At 42.3% G+C, this 27,665-nt stretch overlaps 2 protein-coding genes across 8 annotated transcripts in view; one reads left to right on the forward strand and one right to left on the reverse strand.

Annotated features, from left to right (window-relative positions):
* The window catches only part of sptan1 (spectrin alpha, non-erythrocytic 1), a 76,502-nt gene extending 72,038 nt beyond the window's left edge, over positions 1-4,464 (reverse strand). For 2 of the 3 annotated variants that reach the window (XM_061724907.1, XM_061724902.1), the window contains exon 1: positions 4,376-4,464. The gene's annotated coding sequence lies outside the window, so the exon portion shown is untranslated. Of the gene's footprint in view, positions 1-4,319 lie in introns of all 3 variants that reach the window. The other variant, XM_061724903.1, reaches the window with a different exon arrangement.
* Positions 4,465-9,526: 5,062 nt separating this feature from the next.
* LOC133446807 (NLR family CARD domain-containing protein 3-like) lies at positions 9,527-26,245 on the forward strand. 5 transcript variants are annotated; one of them, XM_061724909.1, is made up of 12 exons: positions 9,527-9,572; positions 11,607-11,785; positions 11,877-12,026; positions 12,153-12,254; positions 14,106-14,184; positions 14,775-15,003; positions 15,127-16,906; positions 16,985-17,158; positions 22,644-22,817; positions 22,952-23,125; positions 23,502-23,548; positions 25,035-26,245. In XM_061724909.1, the coding sequence occupies exons 2-12, from the start codon at positions 11,685-11,687 to the stop codon at positions 25,619-25,621; spliced, it is 3,597 nt and encodes a 1,198-aa protein (XP_061580893.1). In that variant the 5' UTR covers positions 9,527-9,572; positions 11,607-11,684; the 3' UTR covers positions 25,622-26,245. The 5 variants fall into 5 exon arrangements, with proteins under 5 accessions (XP_061580893.1, XP_061580896.1, XP_061580892.1 ...); XM_061724912.1 differs by having other exon boundaries at positions 9,529-9,572; positions 11,664-11,785; XM_061724908.1 differs by lacking the exon at positions 9,527-9,572 and adding an exon at positions 9,795-9,901.
* Positions 26,246-27,665: the final 1,420 nt, after the last annotated feature.

Consider the following 27,665-nt stretch of genomic DNA (forward strand, 5'->3'; position numbering starts at 1 on the left):
CCGGCCGGAATAACGTGATCCTTCCACGCGCTACGTCCGGCCGGAGAAACCCCACCCTGTCTGGTGAAAAGATGCGGCCTGCTCACTCCTCAGGTTAAGGAGGAGACCTGAGCTCAGTGTAGGGCCCTCCCTACACTGGCACTTAGGTAGGAGCACTGTGTGAAGACGAAGTGACCCGGTCCCCTCTTCAGATAACTAAAGGCTGATTTATGGTTCCACTAACGCAGAGCCTACGGCGTAGGGTACGCGTCGATTTTACGCAGAACCGTAATTCAGGCTTTAAGATCCCAGGGCGTCGTTTACACCGTGTTGCATGCGAGCGTCGACTATCGCTCTCTGTCCATACTGAACCCGTTAAACTCACGGCCAGTTAGGACAGTCCAATACAAAAGAAATAAAGCAATGGAATTGATTTTGTCGCTGACGCTCGCTCGCATGGGACACGCTTTAATAGTGTACGTAGCCGCTGCTCTTCTGCCAGAGAGGCTTTGTGCCCTCCCCTGCTACACGTCATTCAGGCAGCCAATCAGCACAGAGCCTCATTATCATAGTCTCCCCTCCCCTCAGAATCCCTCACAGAGAAGGAGGTTAGAAGCAGTAAAAATCAAGACATGGCCCACAGGCTGAATATATCTGATTTATGTAGAAAAAACAAGCTTTTAATTGTTTTTAAGACATTCAAGGCTGTTTAAAATATACATTAAATGCCACAATAGGTTTCCTTTAAGTGTAATGAGATTTTTTTTGACTAAAAATGAGACATTTTAACGAGAAATAAGAAAAATATTCTTGTTAAGATTTTTGGTTTTTGCAGTGTAGGGTTTTGTGAAAGACACAGAGTTATAATTTCAAGCACTTTCAAGCACTTAAAACTAAAATTCAAGCACTTTTCAGGCCTTGAAAACACAACATTGACATTCAAGCGCTTTCAAGGATTCTAAGCCCCCGTAGGAAACCCTGCCATTAGCAATGATTTTGTAACAACTGTTCACTTTCATGGCATAAATAAGTCTTACAGTGCAGCAGGATCACAATAAACAGGGTTCCTACACATTTTTCAGGGACAAATTCAAGCACTTTTCAAGCACTTTCAAGGGTCATTTTCAAAATCTTCAAGCACCTTATCGCTGGAGTAAAATATGACTCATAATTATTTTTTCCGCTTTTTATCATAATCATGTACATTGTATCGTGCTGTAAACATCTAGTTATGTTTCATAATAGCAAAATGTTTAGAAATTAAAGGAGAACACAAAATTGTATCCAAAAAAAGGTTAAGCCACTTGCCATTCTTCAGGCTCACTCGCACTGAGACAAAGGGAGATCTGATCTGTCATTTTCTTTTTTGACATAAATTTCTATGTTTCAAAATGTGTCACCTATCTGCAAGAAGTCTTGGTTTGCCATCTAATCTGGCAGTCAATATTAAAAATAATCACACAAAAACTTCACTTTCAAACTTCAATTCAACTTCAATAATTTCAAGCACTTAAAGTTCAAGCACTTTTCAGGCCTTGAAAACACAACATTGAAATTCAAGCACTTTCAAGGATTTCAAGCCCCCGTAGGAACCCTGAATAAATTAAAGTCCATATCTTCACAATTAAAGAGAAAATCAACGTCGAAGACAAGGATGGATTTGCTGTGGGATGCAGTCACACACTGCACTGCAAAAACTCCAAATCTTAACAAGAATCCAACAATTATTTTTTTATCAACTGTTGAATCAGAGCAAAAATGTATTCAGATGATTTTAGATGAGTAGATTTAGTTCATAAAAAGAAACGTGAACTAGGCCAAAACCTGTACTAAGAAGAAAAAGATATGTCAAGTCAATTACTATCCAAACATCTCAAATTACTCATCATCAGATTCTAATGAAAACCTTCGAGTCAGTAAAAAACACAAACAAAAAATCATTTCTCTAATATAATTAATTGCTCCTGTGGAGTAATTTATATTTCATATTTGGGTGTTGTAGACCTCTAAAGTTGGAGATGGATTCATTTTCAATAATGTGGTTTATCTTCATTTTAAAAGCTTCTGAAAAACAGCTTTACTCGTGCTTTTTCATACAAGTAGTTATATTTATAAAAAGGCTATCAAACATTTCTGAAGCAGAGCAACTAAGCACATCCAGATCATGTGATCCAGGGAGTGAAAAGACCCATTTAGCTGCACAGTCGCACAGGCATCAGCTAATACGGTTAGGACTGAACGGTTGCTATGGCGCTTCCTCCAACCCAACAACATTTCCTCTCCCTTTTGTCAGCTCTGTACTAAATCGTTTGCAGAGAAGCTTGAAACTTGGCAACACCCTCACGAAGCCAAAAGCACTGGACAACCAGCCACGGAGATGTTACACATCACCTCCCTGTCGTTATCTACTTACATGCAAAATCATTGTTGTTTTAATGGGACCACTATTCAGAAATATGTAACATCAGCTTCTACGAGCCGTTCAGATTCTGCTCCCGTTACGTAACCAAAATGCAAATCACGCCCACAACTATAAAACCGTGTAACTGCATGCGAGCGTCCGACTATCACGTCGCAATGCGTGACATCGGACGCTCTCTGTCGGTCTCCCTCCAGCCAGCTGCCACTTTATTGAGGTTTTTGTAGTGAAATGAGGAGGAATCATAGAGATAACTTCTCATTTCAACTAACTGGATCAGCCGTTCCTCATCCGTGACCGTTTCCTACAGCGCTTTCAACCGTCTTTCAACGCGAGCGACAGGAAACGGCCAGCTCAAAACGCTGCGTCGTGCTGCGTCGCGCTACGGCCAGTTATGACAGTCCAATAGAAAATAAAGCAATGGAATTGATTTTGTGGCTGACGCTCGCTCGCATCGCATGCAGTTAGGACACGGTGTAATAATAACTCCGCCAGCCAGAGCTTTCGCCATTTTTTCGTAGCGGTGTATCGCGTCATTCAGGCAGCCAATCAGCACAGTGCCTCATTATCATAGCCCCGCCCACTCAGAATCCCGCATAGAGAATGAGGTTAGAAACGGTAAAGATAAAGACATGGTTTAGAGGCTGAATTTCTAATTTATTTAGCAAAAACAATCAAAAGCTTGCACTAAAAAAATGTGTATGTATATATATATGTATTAATAAAATAAATATATGATACTAAAATATATGATATATATTGTATATTAAAAATGCATATATATATATATATATATATATATATATATATATATATATAAAAATATATGATATATTAAAATATATTATATATATTGTATATTAAAAATGCATATATATATATATATATATATATATATATATATATATATATATGCATGCCTTAGGTTTTCACCAACATGGTATTAACCATTAATATATATGCAGACAAGTTAGAAAGTAAAAAAAAAAAAGTATGCCTGTATACAAGAGTATAATAAAATCCTGTAGTGATGGCTTTTTTAGTGGTTTTTTGGAGGCACCCCTGTGTAGCATTAGGCCGTGACAACAATTCTGACTAAAAGTTTAAAACAGTAACAAAATGTTCTAACGGGATGATCACATCTGTCCACTCAAAGCTCAAGGCTGATTTATGGTTCCGCGTTACACCAACGCAGAGTTTACGGCGTAGGTTAGGCGGCGATGCGCACCGTACGGTGTGCGTCGTCGCGTAACGACGCCGTACCCTACGCCGTAGGCTCTGCGTCGATTTAACGCAGAACCATAAATCAGGCGTTAATCTGAGAGGTATTTTTCTGAGGCCAATGGCTTTTTATCCGGACTGGGCGGATCCCTGCAGCCATGGCACCGAGATGAGGCCGTTGTTGCTCACATTTCTGTCATTTATTTATATCAATCCACGGTCAAAACTGTGCAAGAAACAGCTATTTCACAAAATATTTGGGGGAACTAATTTTATTTATGCAAAAAGTGTAAATTTAAACCCACTTGATCTAAATGTGGCTCAAATGCTTAACTTTGAACGATGATTGGTACAGTCTAGACTAAACTAGAAGGCTTTAAGCTCCATATGTGTGTGTGTGTATATATATATATATATATATATATAAATAAAAATATAAACGACCATTTTGTGAATTCAACACAGATCTAAAAATTATACATTTCAATGCATACTGAAATGTAATTTCGTATTGTGGCTAATCCTAATTAAAATATATCAAGTTATGATCATCAAAATACTAGTTTACAGTAAAACCTCATTATTATCATTGAAATATCACATCAAACGCTTAGCCGCCGCCAGCTAGTTAGCCGCCGAGCTCGCGAGCAAACATTTGAATTACTTTGAAAAAAACAACAAAAACAACGAATAATCTTACTTGATGCTATTAATTTTAGTATAAGAATGTAATAAAATGCAAAAGATGTATCGCACCTCGATCCGTTGGCGACGAGCTGATAGAAAAGACTGACTTTGCTGGTGACGATGAGAGACTGGGGGAGGGGCTGTGACGTGATGTTCTGCAGCTGTACGGAAACAGCCGAACTGTACCGGAGAGATACATCCATGGGAGAGAGCCGAACGCTGCCGGAAAAAGCCGAAGAGTACCGGAAAGAGCCGAATTTGCCGGAAAGAGCCGAACTGTACCGGAAAGAGCCGAACTATGCCGGAAAGAGCCGAAGAGTACCGGAAAGAACCGAATTTGCCGGAAAGAGCCGAACTGTGCCGGAAAGAGCCGAACTATGCCGGAAAGAGCCGAAGAGTACCGGAAAGAACCGAATTTGCCGGAAAGAGCCGAACTGTGCCGGAAAGAGCCGAAGAGTACCGGAAAGAACCGAATTTGCCGGAAAGAGCCGAATTGTGCCGGAAAGAGCCGAACTATGCCGGAAAGGGCCGAACGCTGCCGGAAAGAGCCGATGATGGAGGGGATTCCTGGGGGGACGTCATCAGAGCCGGCCACCTCCAAGGAGGAGCACACCCCTCTTGTCCAATGTATGTTTCCTAATTACGCCTAATAGTCAGCCCTTCATGTATCCAGTATGATGACCCATTGCTGTTTCCTAGGCTTATTTAATATTAAATATTCAATTGGAATATTCAATTATTATAATTATTATCTTTTTAATTACCATATTGTATAAAAAAAACTCCTCGTGTGTTAAGTGTTGCTTTTACGCGAAAATGACCAATTTGTCAACCTCTTAGTTCAAGCTGGAGTACTGCTGCTGGTGGAGCAGCCACCACCCATAGATGCTGATACTGCTGCTGTAAGTCGTTATTTCATAGTCAGTGTTTTAGGCTATTAATTAAGCCCACAGCCAGTAGCCTATTTTGTTTTCTATAGGAGCAGGATGAACAGACACTCTCGGCCATAGAGAAGCCACCAACACTCTCTACAGAGGTAAAGCCTTTGCCGTGATCAATTTCAAATTATTCAACCTACAGTTCAGTCTTCACTTAAAAGGAACCCTGGCTATTAAGACATGTAGGTCTTAAAATATAAATGTTGGTATCAATTATAACAATGTGATATAAAAAACCTTGTTGATGTCTTCGTTTTTATAAAATTTGAAAATATAATTTAACTCGTAGGTCGCCATTGTTGTTTACACCGCAATACATTCTGGGTAGCGACGTCAGACGGTGGCTCCTGCTAACCCCCGTACACTGTTTTGACACCCAGAAACAGATGAAAACACAGCTAAACAGGTGACGGCACACCAGAAACACAGATCAAAACACAGCTAAACATTAAGGTGACGGCGCACCTACAAAAAAGTAAAAAAAAAAAAAAAAAGTACCGCACCATAAAGCATGAACTATAAAAACACCATAAAACTCAGACAGACTAACAGACCACACGTTTCAACTAGCAGATAGCCGATGCTACAATAAAAACCCAGCCAGATCTGGCGTCATTAAATTAAATAAAGATGTTCTTGCCTATTTGACGCGAAGTCTGCGCCTGCCGTTTCGTCAAAGTCCCGGGCCAGTCCCCTCAGCCTCTGGTCTGTCATCAAACGCTGGACCAGCACAGAGGCCGGTTTTAGGGGGGGAGAGGGGTGGGCCGGGGGGCAGGAGGCAAACGTGCCTCCTGCCCCCCGGCGTCTCCATCCCGGCGGCGGCGAGAGAGGATGGCGGAGCGCTGCCGGGCTCATAGAGCCACGGCTACGCCGTCTACGCAGGAGCCTACGGCGTCAACGGCGTAGGGTACGCCGTTGACGCCGTAGCCTAATGCACTGGTAAGATGCGCACGACATTGATCATTTTTGCAGATCTCCTGTGCATCACAGAACTTTGATCCAGTTTGCCTGAACCGAGACGTCTTATGGGCTCCCTCGTCAGCCTCCACGGCCGGGAGAGTGCTGCTCATCTATGTTTTAAATACCTGTCCCAGTTAAACTAACGCGGCTTATCTTCCCAGAGCCACCGCTCTACGTCATCGCCCCCAGAATGCATTGCAGGTAAAACATGGCGCCTCCCGCAGGTCAAAATATGTGATAAACATTGTAGATTTTTAAAGCAATTAGATTATTTTATGTGTTTCTAACAACATATTTTAGTATAAGAGAACAATTGTGGCTAATTAGGGACTACAAGTCTTAATAACCAGGGTTCCTTTTAAAGGAGCATGAGGCTCCTTTTAAGAAATGAGACTCGATAGCGCCACCCTTCACCACGACGGCCGTTGGGGGTACTGCAGCCAACAGCGAAGCCGGCACGGGAGAACAGGGAAAACGTGCATGACGTCACATCCGCAGGACAGCGCGGGAATTCGGGCCCAGAATTGCAGCACATTTTGCAGCGCACAGCCTGTTCAAGGCTGAAATCAGAAGAAATCAGATTCTGGCAGGCAATCACTTTTTGGCACAACACCTACCCCCTACCAGGTTAGGTTCAGAGCCTATGTTACCATGGTGACTTACTTAACCTGACCATTTTGGAACGGAAAACCCAGGTTTACCATTTACCCTGGGTTAACATACCCAATTTAGCCACTAAACCTCCTTCTTGGAATACCCCCCTGGGCATCTCGCCTCCACGTTTGATATTAGATTTGCAGCATCGCATCATCTGGCAATTGAAAAAATACGTTTTCAAACATCATTAAGAGAGCGCTCAAAAATAAAAGCAGCTTACTGTTCCATTATATCTACTTGGACATTGATGCTGTGGAAACCTTTAACAAAGTCAGCCTCATTTTGGGATGGTGCTGTAATTGGCACATGCATCCCATCGATGCATCTAATAACGTTTGGAAAGCCTGCAATATAGCCAATGCTCATTAAATGTAATCTCAACAGAAAAGATTTCTGTGCATATTTGAGAAATCTAAGCGATGCTGACCTGCCAGTTGGTGGAACTCCGTCTTAACGACCCTCGTAGGTTTGTGGCCAGGAAAACGAATAAAGTTGTGCATGAAGCGCTTTAGCGCAAGGCACACTTTACACACCAACCGACAGGCAGTTGCTTTCCCGATATGTTCAGCATCTCCAATACTGTACAGAAACTCCCAGATGCAAAAAAACGGAGAGCGATGCACATTGTTTGCAGGAAAAGAGGGCAGACCCACGATGCGTAAACATTAAAAACATTAACAATGGTTAAAGTTGAAACAATTTTTAATGGTTAAACATTAAAAATGGTTGAATTGTAACAGTGGTGTCGCTTTCATTTTTTCTAAGATTATTAGCTGATTATATGTGTAGTGGGCTGCCATCAGTATTTGATTTTAGAATGAATTTTGAGTGTATGTCTCACAGACTATGAGCTGAGGAATATTGAAAACTGTGAGTGTATTTCTCCCAAACTATAAGTTGTGGAATATTACTTTTTAAAAGATGATATTAAGATAATTTAAGGCAACTGTACTGTAAGTGTAATTTTTATTTTATATAAACTTAAAACATTTAAAAATATCACTAAAATATTTTTGGGTAATCTGTTAGAAAAAAAGTTTGAGTTCTGTGAACTTATTAGGGTTTACAGTGTATGGATGGAGAAGGTTACTCAAATAAATCAGGGATTCTGCTGAAAAATGGTAGCGCTCTCGCATCGGGGAAAGCCAAAATGTCATATCGTGGTCTTATCACCCTCTCACGGTGAATTGGACGGACAATTTGGGCTTCTAGCAGCCCTCCTGAATTTGCGCTTAAATACCCGAACATAGCTGGGTTATCTGAACAAAACCGGCATAAAACCTACCCCCTACCAGGTTAGGTTCAGAGCCTATGTTACCATGGTAACTTACTTAACCTGACCATTTTGGAACGGAAAACCACGGTTTACCATTTACCCTGGGTTAAAATACCCAGTTTAGCCAGTAAACCTCCTTCTTGGAATACCCCCCTGGGCATAGCTCCCTCTACCAACCCTGGAAGGACCCTGCACTGAGCTCAAGTCTCCTTGTACCCCCTTTTCCATCAAGCTGGTTCCAGGGCTGGTTTTAGGCCAGTGCTGAGTTTGGAACCGGGCTTTGTGTTTCCACTGACAAAGAACTGGCTCCGGCCCGGAAAAAATGGTTCCAAGGTAGCAATGGTACATTGATGTAGTGGACAGGATACGTTTCTTTTAAGACTTATTTGCAAGAAAATAACTGCAGGTGTATTTGTTTTTCCTTGTGAAACCTGACTTTGTCTGGTTGTAACAGGTTCAATGACAGAGTTCAATCAGTTTAACAAGCATGTAAAAAGAAAAGTTCACTTTTGATTAAAATCTGCCTCAAAAATGTTCCCTTTTCTGTTCAGTAATATTTCATCAAATGAATATTGATCAAATAAGTAAAATGAATGTGTTCATGAAATTCATGCCAAACATTGTATGCTTTCTTTGTTTGTACAAAGAAAGCTTACATCTGCCTGTGTAAATGTTGCAATGGTTTATTCGGCGTATAAATATTTAAATTTTTTTATATTATATTTAAACTCATCAAAAGTAAAATGTACTGTGTTTGTATTATCAGCAACGCAGGGTTATCTCATTACTTAGTACTCTGAATTGTTTCGCAGTGACTTTTTGTTTTGGTTAACATAGAAATGTCAACAAACTCATGAGTGGCTATTATCCAAGATCTTCCTCCAATAAACATAACTTTTCCAACATTAAACTTGATGTGTGAAAGGTAATCATCATGTCAACCTCAAGACAAAAACAATATCTTTGATTTCATATCAGAAAATAATTATTATGTCCAGTCCACTTCACTCGGTGACAAATACATTTCTGCAACAAGCTGTATTCTCTCCCATTGTTTCATAACATAAAATTGAAACAAAAATTGAGGGAAATTACAATTTTACAATGAAAACTCTATTGTTTTTACACTAATATACGTCGATAATGGTCCAAACACAAGTGTTAAACAAATAATTACTCAACAGTTCATATGTAGAAAAGCAATTTGGTTGACGTGATTTGTAAGTATGAGCACACCTGCATGTTTAAGCAGTTAAGTTATTTAAGTTATTTAAGCAGTTAAAGTTGAAGGACCTGCTCCTCCTCATGTCTCTCCTACATGACAGCTGTTGCAGGTGGAGCCCTGATGACTCCAGCTCACCTTTTCCTCCTCCTGAGTTTCAGTTGTTCACAGAGTTTGAGCGTTTGACTTCAACACAGACTTTGTGGCTCAGACGTGAGTTTGCTTTATTTTACATTTACACTGTGATCTTATCTGTAATGATTTAAATGGATTTGCTGAATAGTTTATGTAGCCCACAGGAAATCTTTGCCCTTAGCTTGGCATGCAAGTCTTTTTTTTTGGGGGGGGGGGGGGGGGGGGGGTCTCGTCCTCTTGATTGTGTGCTGATTAATGGGATTTAGGACCCAGTAGAGATGCAATTTAGACTGAATGTGGATCCATAGATCACAGCTGGACTTTATGAGTCAGATGAGGAGCCTAGTGTTTGCTTGGACAAGTTGATCATTCACAGATGCAGATGCGGTTGGAGCTGATCTTATACGGTAGGGTGCAGAGCTCTTCAGGTGGCAGTTTCAGCTGTGAGTCTGCATGAAATCACGTCAGTTGGTTGCTGTTCAAACCTAAATGTGTGAAAGCGCTGGTGGTTTGGGTGAAAGGTAACCACTACATTCCCTGTTAAGCTGCTAGGATTTGAGCTTTGGAATGCCTGTTGATACGTACGTATGTACGTAATGCTATTTATTATAAATATGCGAGATGGATGTTTTCTTTAATGGTAGGCTATATGTTTGGTTATTTTCAGGAACAAGTGCCTTCATTTTGCAAAGTTTGCACTCTGCCCTTGAGCTATCAATTACATTAAAATGTTGCTGCATTTTCTATCGCTCATCTTTCTCACCTTTCTTGGACTAGTCTGACTTTTGTAGCAATGCGCTCACGATGCTCTTTTGTTCTTCCGTGCTGAGAGTCTGTCCAAAGTGCACGCACACCCGCGCTGCTCTGTGTGGTCACAAAACACACAAGAAAAACAAACAAACCAGCTCCCAATCTTATTGGCTCCCAGCCAGGAGCCGGTTCTCAGAATCTGAGCTTTGTTATTATAAAAACATATTGCTCTTTTTATTATTATTCACTTTGAGGGAGTCAGAGATCTTAGCTCTGACAGAAAATTAGTAATAGCCTATTAGGTATCGAGTTTGCAAACTTTTGTTTTGTGAATTAAACATTTTGTATGTGTGGTGAAAACTGTGGACAAAAGCCAGTTTCCAAGAAGGGCTTGCCGATGAAACTATGTGAAACGTTACATTTCAAGAGGAAAGTCAGCCGTCCTATTTTATTAAAAATATGATTTGGCATGAAAATCCAAATCAATTCTGAGGTTATACTTTTTCTAATTTTTTAATTTTTAGAGTTAACGTTAAAGGTGTTCGGTATCAAAACGGTATCAAAATAATCTAAGATTTCAAGACCTCCTTCAGCTTTACTGTTTGAAAGTGCACCTTTCTTAAGTGATTTGTTTTTCCAAATGAAGTTTGGGACACTTAGTTTTGCTGAAATCTGCTGACTCTTAAACTGGGCCAGTTATCCCTGACGGCTGCAATGAAGCAGAAGTCCAGAACGAGCAATAGTGAGTCAAGATTTTGCGTCACTAATTCATTGAAAGTATGCAGTAAGGAAGGTTGGAGAGGGGAAAAGAGGAGCAGTACGTACGTGAGACATTGCTCACCCAGTTGAGTTATCTGGAGGCCTTACCTTTCTGATCTATTTTGTGCAGTGACTGTAGTTTCCTGTTCTTTCTGCGTCAACTAGTCCAACTAAATAGACCACATTTTTCAGTTTTCAGTGAAGGTTTGACAGAGGCCAGAAAACAAAATGAATAAAGGACAAGATACATGCTTATCAGACAGTATAATGCTTTAAATGCAAGACACATTTCATTCTTTACATTAAGAAGGGGCTGAGTGACACCACTAAGTATAATTCACACGTTTTTTTAAATTAAATTATTGACTGTAAAGTTCAAAAGATCTAGATGGAAACTAGACGATAAGGTGATGGTAGTCAGACGAAGACTTGACATGACTCTGCACATCTAAACCTGCAAGCCAAACTAGTGAGGTGTGGTTAATGGAAATAAAAACCCACCTGAGCGTCCCTGCAAGCTATTTCAGAATGACATAAAAGTAAATTATGAACACGCACTTTGAAATATCCTGCACATAAACCACATGTGTTGTTGTTATGCAGGTGTGCCTGTCTGTGACTGAGGGGTATAAGGAGCAATAACGAGAACTCTCCCAGCAGGCAGATGTCTTGATGTAAAGGATGGATTCTGCTAAAATTCACGCTGAGAAACAAGAGGAGGTAGAACCTGCCGGTAAAACTGCTTTGTACGGGGGACGTGAGAACCAGAACAAACCTCAGAGGTGAGACAGTAATCCTTTCTCTGCTACTTTTTTTTTTAGGACAGAATTTAAAAGTATTATTCACGCTCTGTGTTGTTAATCTGTGCTGAAGTCTGGAACAGCAGCACACGGGACCCTATTCTCAGCCAGGACCTGGACCTGAACATGAAATTAAACCTGAACCCAGCTGTGGGTCCATGAGCAGTGACGAGATTACTTCCCCTCTTGAATGCCTACAAAAAGCTGACCAAAGGTTAGAAAGGTGACAAAAAAGGACCTTTACTTTGGATGAAAATAATTGTGTTCATTCAAATATATTTTTCATAATTCATTCTATATAAAAAGAAAATTAACGCAACATGTGTATGTGTCACTTTTCCCATGTCAGGGTCCATCAGGAGGGTTCAGCACCAAGCTGTGTGTCCTGCAAGAGCAGCCAATCAATAAATATTCTATTTGAGTTCAAAAAAGACGTTACAGATGATCAGAGGTAAATGGTTTGAGTGTGTCTTCATTTCAGTTTTCTTTTTTTTTTTTTATCAGTCAATCAAAATCTTTATTTAACCAGGAAGAGCTGATTGAGATATAAAATCTCTTCTACGATAGCATCTTGGCCAAGAGAAAGCACCTAAAAACACAACTTCAGGGACAAACATAACTAGCATAAAAACCTTCAAACAAAAAATCAAGGACATGAAAAAAATAATACAATAACATTTTTATAATGAAAACGTAACAATATGAGCCTAGTGCACAAGCTAATCAAAGAAAGCATCTACACATGGACGAGGCATCCCGATGTCCAGTGAAACCAGTTCGGTCAAAGTCAGGGGGTTTTTGCAGGTTGTTCCAAGCTAATGGAGCTGCATATTTCAATCCACCTTTTGTGATAACCTTAGTACGATACGGCATCTAGAATACTTAAACATTCCGACGATGCATGCACATAAATTACATCACCATGGTCTGGCACAGACCAAAAGGTGGCCTCGACCAACGTCTCTTTAGCTTGAAATGAAAGACGAAACTTCATTCTGAATCTTCAGTCTCAACCAGATCCTGAACAAAAAGCACTTAAAACAGCCCGTTTTAAAATCCCAAGATATTTGAAATTAAACAAACACTATCACAGAACCTTGTAAGGAGGTGATGGAGGGGAGATTTACTGAGATTCTGACTCAAGCAACATGAGTTTAGATTTATTGGAGTTTAAAATGAGTTTATTCAGGTTCTCACAACATGTAATGCAAGCTGCATCTGTTAAAGAGCAAGAGCGGACGTCGTTTCTGAACGTTATCTGATTACATCATCTGCATGAAAATGAAAATGTAAATTTTAAATATTTTGGTGAATATTGTTCATGTGAAGAATGAAGATAGGGGGTCCTAAGATGGACCCCTGGGGTACAACATTAGTTTCTTCCCTGGATCACTACACTTCGATGCCAACAAATTGGTTCAATATTTTATGATCTACAGTATCAAATGCTTCAGTTAAATCAAGAAATACAGCTGCACAATGGCTTTTAATGCTGCTGCAGTTGTACTATGTTGATTTCTACAACTAGAATGAAATGTAGAGAGAATTTTGTTTGTTCTGAGGCTGCGACCCGGGAACGGATAAAGCGGAAGAAGATGAGTGAGTGAATTTTCTCCGGCATTCAACATGGTGAATGCCGGAGAGATGTGAAGACAGGATTCAGAGAACTGAGCTTCAGGCTGATGATGATGGAACTTTATAATCCGTGGAATATACAAAGGCTCGTACAGGGTCTGAAGACGTACGAGTTGGTCAGTGAATCAGCATTGGGAGTTGAGAAGTAATAATCCTCAGTGGAAAAAGTTGGCTTGCTGTGTACCCTCAGTGGACCACTTATCACTACCAACCATCTGTGAATCACAATCGGATTTGCTGTTAATTATCTGTACACAAGGTTTGGGCTTATTGTCAAAATTCTATTGACAAGTGAACTTGCCATTGGCCACCAGGATGTGGAATGGGTTGTTGAAAATCAGTGAGGTGTGGGCTTGATGTGAACTATCCATAAATAAGGTCTTAATAAGATTCAATTTACAAGGTATGAGGTTGCTTTTGACGATCCATGGAGAAGATATGTTCTTGCTGTAGACCATATACCATTCTGTAGACAAGTTTTGCAATTGTTCATTGTCAAAAACAGGTTGAGATGTATTGACCCATGCACACTCGGCCTCAGTAGGGTGGCTTTGATCCAGACTTTGATCATTTTGTCAGAACTAGTAGACTTGCACCACTGAAATATTATGTTTGCCTACATGCAGACAACCTCACTGTCAACTTCTTCTTAATGTTTGTTCCACAGACCCGCTGAGGAGAGCTCAGATTTTCCCTCTAACCAATCCGCTGAACAGCATCAAGCATACCTGGATTCAATATTTATGGTCTGTACCTGCACTGGAACTCGTTTACACCTGTTCAAACGCATATCTGCATTGCACTTAGTAAATTATTGTAATTGTATTATTAATCCCAACTCCTAACCCAGGCATTGCTTGGTTTACGGTGCAGGGTTCCATGCTACCATATACATATGCTATCGTTTCGTTGCCGATGCAAAAACTAGGCTTTAGATAAGACCAGCATGGTGTAGTGTTGTATGTGTGATTGCAGAAAACGTTTGCAGAGAGTAAAATGTCATTAAATTGCATGAACATGCATTGGAACCATGTATGTAATGATACAACATCCTTAGAACAGTCAGCCAAGGGGGCCAAATACTGTTGTTTTAATTTAAACATCTTTTTTTTTCTCACTTGATGTAGAACTTGGAATACTGAACCATTCAGAACCTCATTAGTTGTACTTTAAGACTTGTTTGGATAGCAGCCAATGTGTTCATGGAGCCATGCTGTGTTATTACATGCAAAATTTGGTTTTCTTAGTAATATAAGCACAAGATTGAGATTGTGTTTACTAATCAGATTATTCTGTTTACTGCTTGGATGAATGTTATTTTAATTTTTTTTATTAGATGCTGGAGGAAAACATCGTCAATTTTGTAAAGAATGAGCTGAAGACAATCAAAAAGCTTCTGAGTCCAGCTTACCCGGATGGCTTAAAGAGTCTCAAGGATGATAAAACAGTGTTTAATAGTGACAATGAAGAACATTGGAGAAAAAGACGAGAAGAATTTCAGAACATCACTTTGCACTTCCTGAGGATGATGAAGCTGGAAGTAATGGCAGAGCATCTGCAGAACAGTAAGAGGATTTCTCTATATCGTTAAGTTGGTTGAATTATAGGACCATAAATAATGGAACAAGACATGGACAGAATTTATAGGAAAGAAATGTTGAAATGTTTTTTTGTTTTTTTTCATACAGTAGGTCGCTCTGCAGCGAGTCAAGGTAAACTGAAATCTAATCTGAAGAAGAAGTTCCAGTGTGTGTTTGAGGGGATCAGGAAAGCAGGAAACTCAACCCCTCTCAATCAGATCTACACAGAGCTCTACGTCACAGAGGGAGGGGCTGGAGAGGTCAATATGGAACACGAGATCAGACAGATCGAAACGGCATCCAGGAAACCACACGCAGAAGAAACAACACTCAGACAAGGAGACATGTTTAAAACTACACCTGAAAGAGATAAATCAATCAGAACAGTGATGACGAAGGGAGTAGCTGGCATCGGGAAAACAGTCTTAACTCAGAAGTTCACTCTGGACTGGGCTGAAGACAAAACCAACCAGGACATCCAGTTCACATTTCCATTCACCTTCAGAGAGCTGAATGTTCTGAAGGAGGAAAAGTTCAGCTTAGTGGGACTCGTCCATCACCTCTTTTCTGAAACCAAAGACATCTGCAGCTTTGAAGAGTTCAAGGTCGTGTTCATCTTTGACGGTCTGGACGAGTGTCGACTTCCTCTGGATTTCCACAACAATGAGATCCTGACAGACGTATCAAAGTCCACCTCACTGGATGTGCTGCTGACAAACCTCATCAAGGGGAACCTGCTTCCTTCTGCTCGTCTCTGGATCACCACTCGACCTGCAGCAGCCAATCAGATCCCCCCTGAGTGTGTTGACATGGTGACAGAGGTCAGAGGGTTCGCTGACCCACAGAAGGAGGAGTACTTCAGGAAGAGGATCAGAGATGAGGAGGAGGCTAAAACAGTCATCTCTCACATCAAGACATCACAAAGCCTCCACATCATGTGCCACATCCCGGTCTTCTGCTGGATCACTGCTACGGTCCTGGAGAAAGTGTTGAAAACCAAAGATGATGGAGAGCTGCCAAAAACACTGACCAAGATGTACATCCACTTCCTGGTGGTCCAGACCAAAGTAAAAGTGGTCAAGTATGATGGGGGGTGTGGGATGGATCCACACTGGAGTCCAGAGAACAGGAAGATGATTGAGGCTCTGGGAAAACTGGCTTTTGAGCAGCTGCAGGCAGGAAACCTGATCTTCTACGAATCAGACCTGACAGAGTGTGGCATCGATATCAGAGCAGCCTCAAAGTACTCAGGAGTGTTCACAGAGATCTTCAAAGAGGAGAAAGGAATGTACCAGGACAAGGTGTTCAGCTTCATCCACCTGAGTGTTCAGGAGTTTCTGGCTGCTCTTCATGTCCATCTGACCTTTGTCAACTCTGGAGTCAATCTGTTGAGTGAAAAATCAGAGTCGGAGACAGAACCATCAACGTGGACACATTTCTACGAGACTGCTGTGAACGAGGCTTTAAAGAGTCCAAACGGACACTTGGACCTGTTCCTCCGCTTCCTCCTGGGCCTCTCACTGGACACCAATCAGAAACTCCTACAAGGCCTGATGACACAGACAGGAAGTAGCTCACAGACCAATCAGAAAACAGTCCAGTACATCAAGAAGAAGATTGATGGGAACGTGTCGACAGAAAAGAGCATTAATCTGTTCCACTGTCTGAATGAGCTCCATGACAAGTCCCTAGTGGAGGAGATCCAGCAGTCGCTGACATCAGGACGACTTTGCACAGATAAATTGTCTTCTGCTCAGTGGTCAGCCTTGGTCTTCCTCTTACTGTCTTCAGAAGAAGATCTGGATGTTTTTGACCTGAAGAAATACTCTGCAACAGAAGAAGCTCTGCTGAGGTTGTTGCCAGTGGTTAAAGCCTCCAAGAAAGCTCTGTAAGTACACAGATGATGAAATAGTATTCTGTCATGTGAAAGAGGCAAAATTGCATCATTGACATTTTTTCCCTTCAGCCTTAGTGCCTATAACCTCTCAGGCACAGCCTGTGAAGCTGTATCCTCAGTTCTTGGCTCCCAGTCCTGTCGTCTGAGAAAGCTGGACATGAGTAACAACAACCTGAATAAATCAGCACTGAAGCATCTGTCTACTGGACTCAGGAGTCCGACGTGTAAACTGGAAACCCTGAGGTACAGTGTTTTGAACTATGGTTTGGGAGCAAGTTGACAATCAGGGTTGCATGGGATCGGAAATTTACATGTTTTTTTAGCCTTTGAATCTGCATAAATGTGGCTAATGGTAATGTCATTTGATTGTGCAGAAAATTCAAATAATTTATAATATACACTCAAGGGCTATATTATTAGGTGCACCTGTCCAACTGCTCGTTAATGCAAATTTCTAATCAGCCAATCACATGGCAGCAACTCAATCCATCTAGGCATGTAGACATGGTCTAGACTCTAGACTATCTGCTGCAGTTCAAACCGAGCATCAGAACGTGGAGGAAAGGTGATTTAAGTGACTTTGAACGTGGCATGGTTGTTGGTGCCAGACAGGCTGGTCTGATAGTTTCAGAAACTGCTGATCTGCTGGGATTTTCACCCACAACCATGTCTAGGGTTTACAGAGAATGGTCAGAAAAAGAGAAAATATCCAGTGAGCGGCAGTTCTGAGCGTGCAAATGCCTTGTTGATGCCAGAGGTCAGAGGAGAATGGCCAGACTGGTTGGACTGATAGAAAGGCAACAGGAACTCAAATAACGACTTGTTCAACCGAGGTATGCAGAAATGCATCTCTGACTGCACAACACGTCCAGCAGCAGCAGAAGACCACACCCGGTGCCACTCCTGTCAGCTAAGAACGAGAAACTGTGGCTACAATTCGCACAGGATCACCAAAATTGGACAACAGAAGATAGGAAAAACATTGCCTGGTCTGATGAGCTACATTCGGATATTAGGGTCAGAATTTGGCGTCAACAACATGTAAGCATGGATCCATCCTGCCTTGTATCAACGGTAGGGGTGTAACAGTATATCGTGCCACGAAATTTTGCGATACAAAAACATCACAATACGTGTTGTGGAGGTGACAAACTGTATCGCAATATTGGATTATTAATATTAATAGCCTATTCATGGGTTTCAGTCACGTGACATTTTTTGTTGTCAGCGCCATCTTGAGGACCGACCGAGGACCTTTCCGTCGCGCAGCCAATATGACGTCTCACCTAATAACTCACTTAACTCCCGAAGAACAGCAATGGTATCTACAGAAAATTGACACTTTAGGTTTCGATCCGTATATAATAGCTAATCAATTACTGACTCCACTCCAGTCTGCCAAAAACCTGCCAGATTTGTCGTTTGCGGACATATATCTACCTGGTCCACAATCTTTCTCCATACACCGGCAAAGCTCTCAAAGCTTTTAAAGTACCAAAGCTTACTGCTACTTCACATCAGGATGGGTTAAAGATGCCAAACTTCATCAAAGCATATGCCAGCTATGATAAATGATCTGAAGGTTTTTTTTTTTTTTTTTTTTTCTCTTGTAAGCACTTTGAGATTTCCGAATGGAAAGTGCATTATAAATTAAATTCATTATTATTATTATTATTATGTGGAGGCCAAAAAAATGTTTGTGGTAACAGGAAAGGTAAGTGACAGTCTGCATGAGCATTGAATTGCCTGCACAGGATACGTTTATGTAATGAAAAGTAAGAAGGCAGTTCACTTTTTCAGTAACGTTACTACTCTAGAAAGTAAAAGCATATCATCATGTCACCATAAAACTTTATTAAAACATAAAATATGATTTATTATATTATTAATGCAAATGTTCATCTTGCGCTCCCGATCTCCTGCGCGGTGCGTCCCGTGACGTCTCCATCACCAAGCGGTTTCCCAAATCCAACTCAGCCTGGATCATTTCTCGTGTCCTCTGCTTTTTCCCCACATCTCAGTAATGATCTGACATGCTGGCTGCATTTAACACCACGAACACGCCGCTCATTCACGCTGTTTGCTGTTTGATTGCGTCACCACACGCAGTTATTAATTGTTTTTTTTTCCCACACTTACAGGACCTTTTCTCTCCCTCCCGTCCGATGTTCCAGGACCTATATAATAATATGATATTATTTATTTCTGCCACTTTATTGTGGTTTTTGTGGTGAAATGAGGAGGAATCATAGATAACTGCTCATTTCAACTAACTGGATCAGCCGTTCCTCATCATGACTGTTTCCTACAGCGCTTTCAACCGGCTTTCAACACGAGTGAAAGGAAGAAAATAAAAGAACATTTAAATATCACAATATCCCACGGCCCACTTAAAGCACTGATAAAAGGTCAATCCCGTTTTTTTAGACTTATTGTTGTCGCATCCCACGGCACAACAGATAGACAGCATGCTGAAAGTCGGTCCTAAAGATGGCGCTGCGAGTACTGTGTGACGTCACATGATATCCATGAATATTGTGTTGACTAGTAACGCGCAGTGTATAGGGCTTGGTCACCAAGGTGCATTCTGGAACACGGCGGCCATTTCCGATGCCTCGTGAGTGTAAACAGGCAGCAGTGTAGTAGCAGTGTGGTAGAACGGAACGCAAAAAAAAAAATGTAAATGTCGGAAAGGAACTGATATTTACCGGGATACCTTAAACAAGGAAGCCAGAGACCGGTATTTGGAGAAAATATTGATAATTAACGGTTTGGATCCATACGAAATCCCTGCCAAAGAGTGGAGCTCCGACGAGGAGGGGAAAAGATCGCTAATGGTGTCACTTTTCACCACTTTCCTGCTCGGAGGCAGAGCCACGGAGACCAAGTATCTGAGATAACTAAGAGTCTGCTCCCTGCATATTCATTCTGGTAAGTTAAAAATAGTGTACGGTTATCTTTTTATACATGCTAACACTATCTAACTTACATCATGACATGTAAGAAATCAAAGAGTCATTACAGGTGCCATGTCATGAATATGAGTGTCACATCTATGTAATACATAGTGTTAGTCTTGTGACTGCCTTTACGTGTGTTCATGTGCGCGCTTCTATGTGTATGTGTGTGGTGCGGTTGAAGGAGAGACAATGTATAAAAAGATAACCGTACACTATCTTTAACTTACCATAATGAAAATGCAGGAAGCAGACGCTCATCGAAATCGGGATACTGTGGAAGGTTATGTTTGGTCGTCTTGCGATCCAAGCGAGCCGACGACTCTTTGTTATCTTAGATGCTTGGTCTCCGTGGCTCAGCTTCCGAGCAGGAAAGCGGTGAAAAGTTAAACCATTAGCGATCTTTTCCCCACATCTGTTATGTGTGGAGCTGTTGCACCTCACAACGCAGCAACGGGTTACCATGGTTACAGAATAACGGAGAGTAAGGATTACAAGTAAGACACAACGAAGAGGGCGCACATCTGTACACAGTGTACAGTGGTCCGAAGAGCAGCTAATGTAGCATCGGAAATGGCGGTTCTGCCAAGTGATGACGTCAAGACGACCAAGCCCTATTGGTGCTGACTGCGCCTCTACCCGCGGACGAAAATCTTACTCCGCTCAGAAGAAACTAGTACCGTTTTGCGGCCCTGATCACGGGACTCTTGCAGGGTTTTGAGCTCTGAACTTTTAAGGCTGGTGTAGAGTTAAGCCGTACCTTATTAAATTAAACTTTTTTCGGGTCATGAGTAGGATAAACACAGGGACAACTTCTGCTGAGTTCCAGTGTACTTTAATGTCCCTCAACAGTGTAGGATTTTAGAACATCAACACAGCACCTAGTGCCGTACTGTGGCGTATCACTCCGCCCAATCTAAAACATACTAAGCGCTACAGATAAACAGACTAGTGTAATTATAGTCCCTAATTTACATCAAAATATAAAGAATATATTATAAAATAATGAACCCTGAATTACCAAAATAACTTTCTTAACAAAAATAAATCTCCTCTTACACTTATAAGGTGAGTATGAATAAATCTTTTTTATGATGTAAAATTGTATGTATTTATTTACTTTTATTTATTCATTTTTTAGTATAATAGTACAATAGGGCAAACGCACAGTATTCTTTTGTATTTTGTGTCTTTCAAATTAAAAAAAACATTTTTTCCAGTCATATGTTCCCCATTCAAGGTTGTTAAAAAAATACTGCTATAATATCGTATCGTATCGTTATCGTGATCGTGACCTCAATATCGTGTATCGTACCGTATCGGGAGATTAGTGTATCGTTACACCCCTAATCCACGGTCATGGTCATGGTGTGGGGGATATTTTCCTGGCACACTTTGGGCCCATTAGTACCAATTGGGCATCGTGTAAACGCCACAGCCTACCTAAGTATTGTTGCTGACCATGTCCATCCCTTTATGACCACAGTGTGTACCCATCATACTGATGGCCACACTTCCTCCAATGAAACCTCTCAAAGGTTTGGACACCACCTCCTTAATGCATGGGTGAGTGTGTCCAGTCTTCCAAACAGGTTGTTCTTAATAGATAAAAACAATTTACGGTCTATAAAATATCTCCTAATTCCAAGGTTCAGTATACTGTATAACAGAAGGTGTTGCATAAAAGAAAATGTTCAGAACCCAATCTATTCTTAAATCTGGTCAGCTGTGTCCAACAATCAGAACATTTACATGAACTAACAGAAAGTCAAATTCTTGCATTAATCCGACCGATATCAAATTCTTAAAAGCCATGTTTGCATCTGTAGTCGAACCAAACTGAAGCTCTTGAGTGTGAGATAATGCGTCCTAAGAGCCCAGGTATACTTGCAGTTCAGAATGCGTACGCATCATGGCCGCCACGCGTATCCTGCGTTCATTTGACGCGTTGACGTGCACGTTCTCAAAAAGACACTGAACGCGCACGAGACCTGCAGTTTTCACTCTGGCCGCGAGTGGCGCTGGTCTGGTCAGATACCAGCTGGCCACAAGTGACAACGCGGAGGTCGCTGGCACCGTTTCCTTTGCCGAGATCGCAACCAAAGCAATGTTATAATCTCCTCTTCATCCAATGTTGTCATGTTAATTTGTTCGTTGTTCTAATCTGCTACTGCTACTACCGCTACTACTAAATATTTAATCACTTTTCCAACTGTTGCTCTGCTTACTGCCCCCTATTGGTCACCGCTGGTACGACACGCTCTCCTCGCGTACTACGTGAGCGACGTTGCGGTTGGTGGTGCACGCGATGGACGCGAACGCAAGCACTGAACGCGTACGCGAGCCCAGGTACAGTATATCTGGGCTCTAATCCAAGTTATTCCAGCATCTATACCAACCCACACTTAGCTGAGCTAGTGAGCCGCCACTCCTCTTTCTGAAAGTGACGATGTCAACACAGTAGGAGAAGAAGATGAACAACAAAGAACTAACCGGAAGAACGCAAAAGTGCATGTGGCGCAACCTAGCAGTCGAACGCACCTCACTCAATAATCGATTGTCTTCTTCTCACTCATGTATACTTATATTTCTCCGAAATTCCAGTTTAATCCTCAATTAGATTGTTGCCAATAGCTTGAGTTAGATGTGAATGTAACCACACTGAATGGCTGGTTCTTACTTATTGTGTCAACCATGGGACATAGAGATTTTTGGCTATTTTTACACATCACATGTAGTTTTAACACAAATGCGCCTCTCTTTGTCTTCAGATTGAGTTTCTGCAACCTCTCAGAGGAAAGCTGTGAAGCTCTGTCCTTGGTTCTCAGCTGCCAGTCTTCTGGTCTGCGAGATCTGGACCTGAGTAACAACAACCTGCACGATTCTGGAGTCAAGAAGCTGTCAGGTGGCGTGGAAAGTTCACACTGCAAACTGGAAACTCTTAGGTCAGGGATCAGTCCGGTCCCAATTTATGTATACAGTTGTTTTCTGAGCAGTGGTGCTCAGTAAGTTCATAGAGCATGTGATGCAGTGAAACCCTGCAGCAGCCTCAGATGATGTTGTATGTTTGTACCTGCAGGCTCTCAGGTTGTCTGGTCAAAGAGGAAGGCTGCGCTTCTCTGGCCTCGGCTCTGGACTCCAACCCCTCCCATCTGAGAGAGCTGGACCTGAGCTACAACCACCTGGGAGACTCGGGAGCAAAGCTTCTGTCTGCTAAAATGAACGATCCACACTGCAGACTGGAAACTCTCAGGTATGCTACACTCGTACACAATATCTGATAGAGGGAGTAGGGACACCAGTACAACGCTAAGAAATACAGGCAGTACATTTTCAAGTATTAGCTGCAACCCTATCTTGGTTAAGAAAAAACACCTGAAGCTGCATTCCCAATTCCCAAAAAAGTGATGTAAGCATCCTCATCCTTTCTTTCTGGTCTCTCCAACCACATCTTCAACTGCTCTTCCGCTCACATGGACTTAATGCATAATCCTTGCATAATCTGAAAATAAAAAAGCACCTGAATGATCAGCACCAATCAATTCAGCCCTCTGGCATCCAAACCAAATGTTTAAAAAATGAATAAAATCCTTGTTTTACAGTTTATTTTCTGCTTCCCCTCCATCCAGGTTGGAGCCTGCTGGAGTCCAGTGGTTGAAACCAGGTCTGGGGAAGTGTAAGTGTGTTTATGGTGAAATATATGACAACAAAGACGCCCCCAAACTGTGCCGTCACTAATTCAGACCATGGTTTCTTGTGTGTTTCTTGCGGAACACTGGACCAGCTCTATACCCTCCGCAGGGTGCTCGAGGGTTCATGGGAATTTGCCCAACCAGTCTACATGTGCTTTGTGGATCTGGAGAAGGCATTTGACCGTGTCCCTCGTGCCATTCTGTGGGGGGTGCTCGGTGAGTATGGAGTCCGGGGCCCTCTATTAAGGGCTGTCGCAGAATGGCACGAGGGTGTCCCTCGTGCCATTCTGTGGGGGGTGCTCGGTGAGTATGGAGTCCGGGGCCCTCTATTAAGGGCTGTCCGGTCTCTGTATGATCGGAGTAGGAGTCTGGTTCGCATTGCCGGCAGTAAGTCAGACTTGTTCCCGGTGCATGTTGGACTCCGGCAGGGCTGCCCTTTGTCACTGGTCCTGTTCATAATTTTTATGGACAGGATTTCTAGGCGCAGCCAGGGGCCGGAGGGGATCCGGTTTGGGAACCTCAGGATTTCATCTCTGCTTTTTGCAGATGATGTTGTCCTGTTGGCTTCATCGGACCGGGACCTTCCGCTGGAGGTCCCGGTCCGATGCGCTGGGGCGGTTTGCGGCCGAGTGCGACGCGGCAGGAATGAGAATCAGCACCTCCAAGACCGAGGCCATGGTTCTCCACCGGGAAAGGGTGGCGTGCCTTCTCCGGGTGGGTGGAGAAGTCTTGCCTCAGGTGGAGGAGTTCAAGTAACTCGGGATCTTGTTCACGAGTGAGGGAACGATCGAGCGGGAGATTGACAGACGGATCGGTGCAGCGTCCGCAGTTATGCGGTCGATGTACCGGACCGTCGTGGTGAAGAGGGAGCTGAGTCGAAAGGCGAAGCTCTCGATTTACCGGTCAATCTACGCACCTACCCTCACCTATGGTCATGAACTTTGGGTAGTGACCGAAAGGACAAGATCGCGGATACAAGCGGCCGAGATGAGTTTCCTCCGCAGGGTGGCTGGACGCTCCCTTAGAGATTGGGTGAGGAGTTCGGTCACCCGGGAGGAGCTTGGAGTTGAGCCGCTGCTCCTTCACATTGAGAGGAGTCAGCTGAGGTGGCTTGGGCATCTGTACGGGATGCCTCCTGGAGGCCTCCCTAGGGAGGTGTTCCAGGCATGTCCCACCGGGAGGAGACCCCGGGGCAGACCCAGGACACGCTGGAGAGACTATGTTTCTCGGCTGGCCTGGGAACGCCTCGGACTCCCCCCGGAGGAGCTGGAGGAAGTGTCTGGGGTGAAGGAAGTCTGGGCATCTCTGCTGAGGCTGCTGCCCCCGCGACTCGGGAACGGACAAAGCGGCGGACGATGGATGGATGGATGGATGGTTTCTTGTGTCATTAGTAATCCAAAGTGTCAGTAAATTAGCAGATGAGTCATCTTCCTCTTGCTCAACTGTTTTCTTTCGTTTTCTCTTCATCAGATTTCTGTGAACTCAAACTGAACGAAAACACGACCAACAGGTTCCTCAGACTGTCCGACAACAACAGGAAGGTGTCCTACGTGGAGGAGGCTCATTCATACGCGGATCATCCAGACAGGTTTGACAAGAGTCAGGAGCTGCTGTGTGAAGATGCTCTGGCTGGTCGCTGCTACTGGGAGGTGGAGTGGAGAGGAGAGACTGATGTAGCAGTGACTTACAGGCGAATTAGAAGAAGAGGAGACATTGATGAGTGTGTGTTTGGAAGGAACCGTCACTCCTGGAGTCTGGACTGCTCTGATGCTGGTTATTCTCTCCGTCACAATAAAAGGGAAACATCCATCTTATCCTCCTCCTTATCCTTCCCTGACTACATCTTCTCTAAGAGAGTGGCCGTGTACGTGGACTACCCTGCTGGCACGCTGTCTTTCTACAGCGTCGTCTCTGACACACTGATCCACCTCCACACCTTCAACACCACGTTCACGGAGCCTCTTCACCCTGGTTTTGGAGTCTGGTATCACAGCGCTGGTTCTTATGTCAGACTGTGTTCTCTGTGGAGAGACAGACAAAGAGTCTCTACGTCTTAGAAATGTTTTCACTGTTGAAGGTTTAATGTGTGATTTGCATTTTATTATGGATTTACAATGGTTATAGTAACTGACACATTACTGTCTCTTATTCGTTTGTATGTTTAAATGCAAATTACTTACATTTTGACTTTCTGTCTGCAGTAGCACCAACAAACGTACTTATGATAAATAAAGTTTATAATTAGGTCTGTGTTCCTCTGTGTCCTTCACTGAGCCCAGTAGTACCTTAAAATGGGCAGCAGCACAGTCAGGATCCTCTCTTACCCCTTTTCCAACAAACCAGTTTCTGGGCCGGTTCTGGGCCAGTGCTGAGTTTGGAACTGGGATCTCTGTTCCCACTGACAAAGAACTGGGTCCGGGCCAGAAAAACCGGTTCCAAGGAAGCACCATCTCTTTGCTGGGCTAGAGGAAAGAACCGCTTACGTAAGCAGAGGGGGCGGAGTTGTTAAGACCAACGGCAATAGCAAGACTGCGAGATGGAGACATTTTCAAATAAGCGACAAATTAATCTGGATGCAGCAAAGCAGCAGTGGTCTGAGGAGGAGACAATCTGTCTTTTAGAGATATGGTCCACGGATGGTTCTACACGGACCAAGTCTGTATTAGAGATATATATATATATATATATATATATATATATATATGTGTGTGACCTGAGTAACAACAACCTGCACGATGGAGTCAAGCGGCTGACCAGATGGTTCAGGACAAACCTGATCTCTTACTTCTGGTGAACGCAGTGTCAGATCAATATCACAAGCACCGTTTTTAATTTAAATCTAACGATAAACATGAGCGTCTGTTAGGTTTGATGGTTCTGTGATCTTAATTTTATTAACGCGCTTGCTTGTATTTTACTACAGATCAGGTCTGATACTCAGATCACAAAGTTCACTGATTATTATTAACAATTATTGTAATAATAACAATAATAATATTAATGTTATTATTATTATTATTAGTATTATTATTATTAAGAAAGGTGGATGAAGTACCGGCGTTCACTCGTCACGTGCAGAGCAGTGGATTAAACAGAGTACCGACAACTTTTGTTCTCGCCGCCAGAGCGGTCACGTGGTTCATGGAAGCCCTGCAAGTTCCAAAACAAAGCCCCGCTGTCATGTCTATGGGACAGACAGCAGTGAGCTCACTGTTGAACGGTAAATATTAAAATAATCCGTACACAGGTACATTTACAACTCATAATACATCAATGTCAGTTACGTATATTGAATGGCTGGATGACAACTAAAAGCGTAATTTGACAAGCTTTTCTGTGGGGGGGGACTTCGCTTCATGGATTGCAAATAAATTAGCAATTGAACTGTAATCTGGCACAATGCATCTCTTGTGTAGCTACATGAGATTAATGTAAGCGATTTATTAATACTCCCTTACACTGGACAATGGCCCGGTTTCCCAGATCAGTTAAGTAGTTCTTAACAGCGAAAGACTTCTTTCAAACCTTCTTAAGGAGCCTGTGAAAGAAAATCGCGTTTCCCAGAGTTGCTCTTAGCTTAAGTATCTCTTTCATTAAGAAGGAAATGAAAGATGCTGCTGACCCAGTCTTTACAACCATCTTAGTGAACAAAGACTCACAGATCCAGCTGCGTCAGGCAAATCAATATCACACCAAACAATGAGATATTAAAACAATGCACCCCGCACAAATTTTGATCCATTTTATACTTTAGATTTATATTGTTTAGCATTCATTGGTGACAGCAAATGGGGAAAAAAAAAGAAAAATAAGGAATAACAAGTGTGTTCCTGTATATGTTTTATGCATTACGCAAAAATAAAAGGATCATCATTTACCATAATTTGTCTGCACACATCCCACATCTGCGTGCATATATGAGATAATGTACCACACTCAAAAATGCTTCAGGGCACATCAAAAACACATCCACCCTCCAAACATGCCACATTTAAAACATCAGGCAACTGACAGGTGTATTGAGTTCAGTTGGAACCTCATTAAGGGAGACTTCATCCACTGCTCCATAAAAAGGCGTTGCCAAATCACATGTGTGAGATA

The sequence above is a fragment of the Cololabis saira genome, chromosome 7 (genome assembly GCF_033807715.1).
Source record: "Cololabis saira isolate AMF1-May2022 chromosome 7, fColSai1.1, whole genome shotgun sequence".
Lineage (NCBI taxonomy): Eukaryota > Metazoa > Chordata > Actinopteri > Beloniformes > Belonidae > Cololabis > Cololabis saira.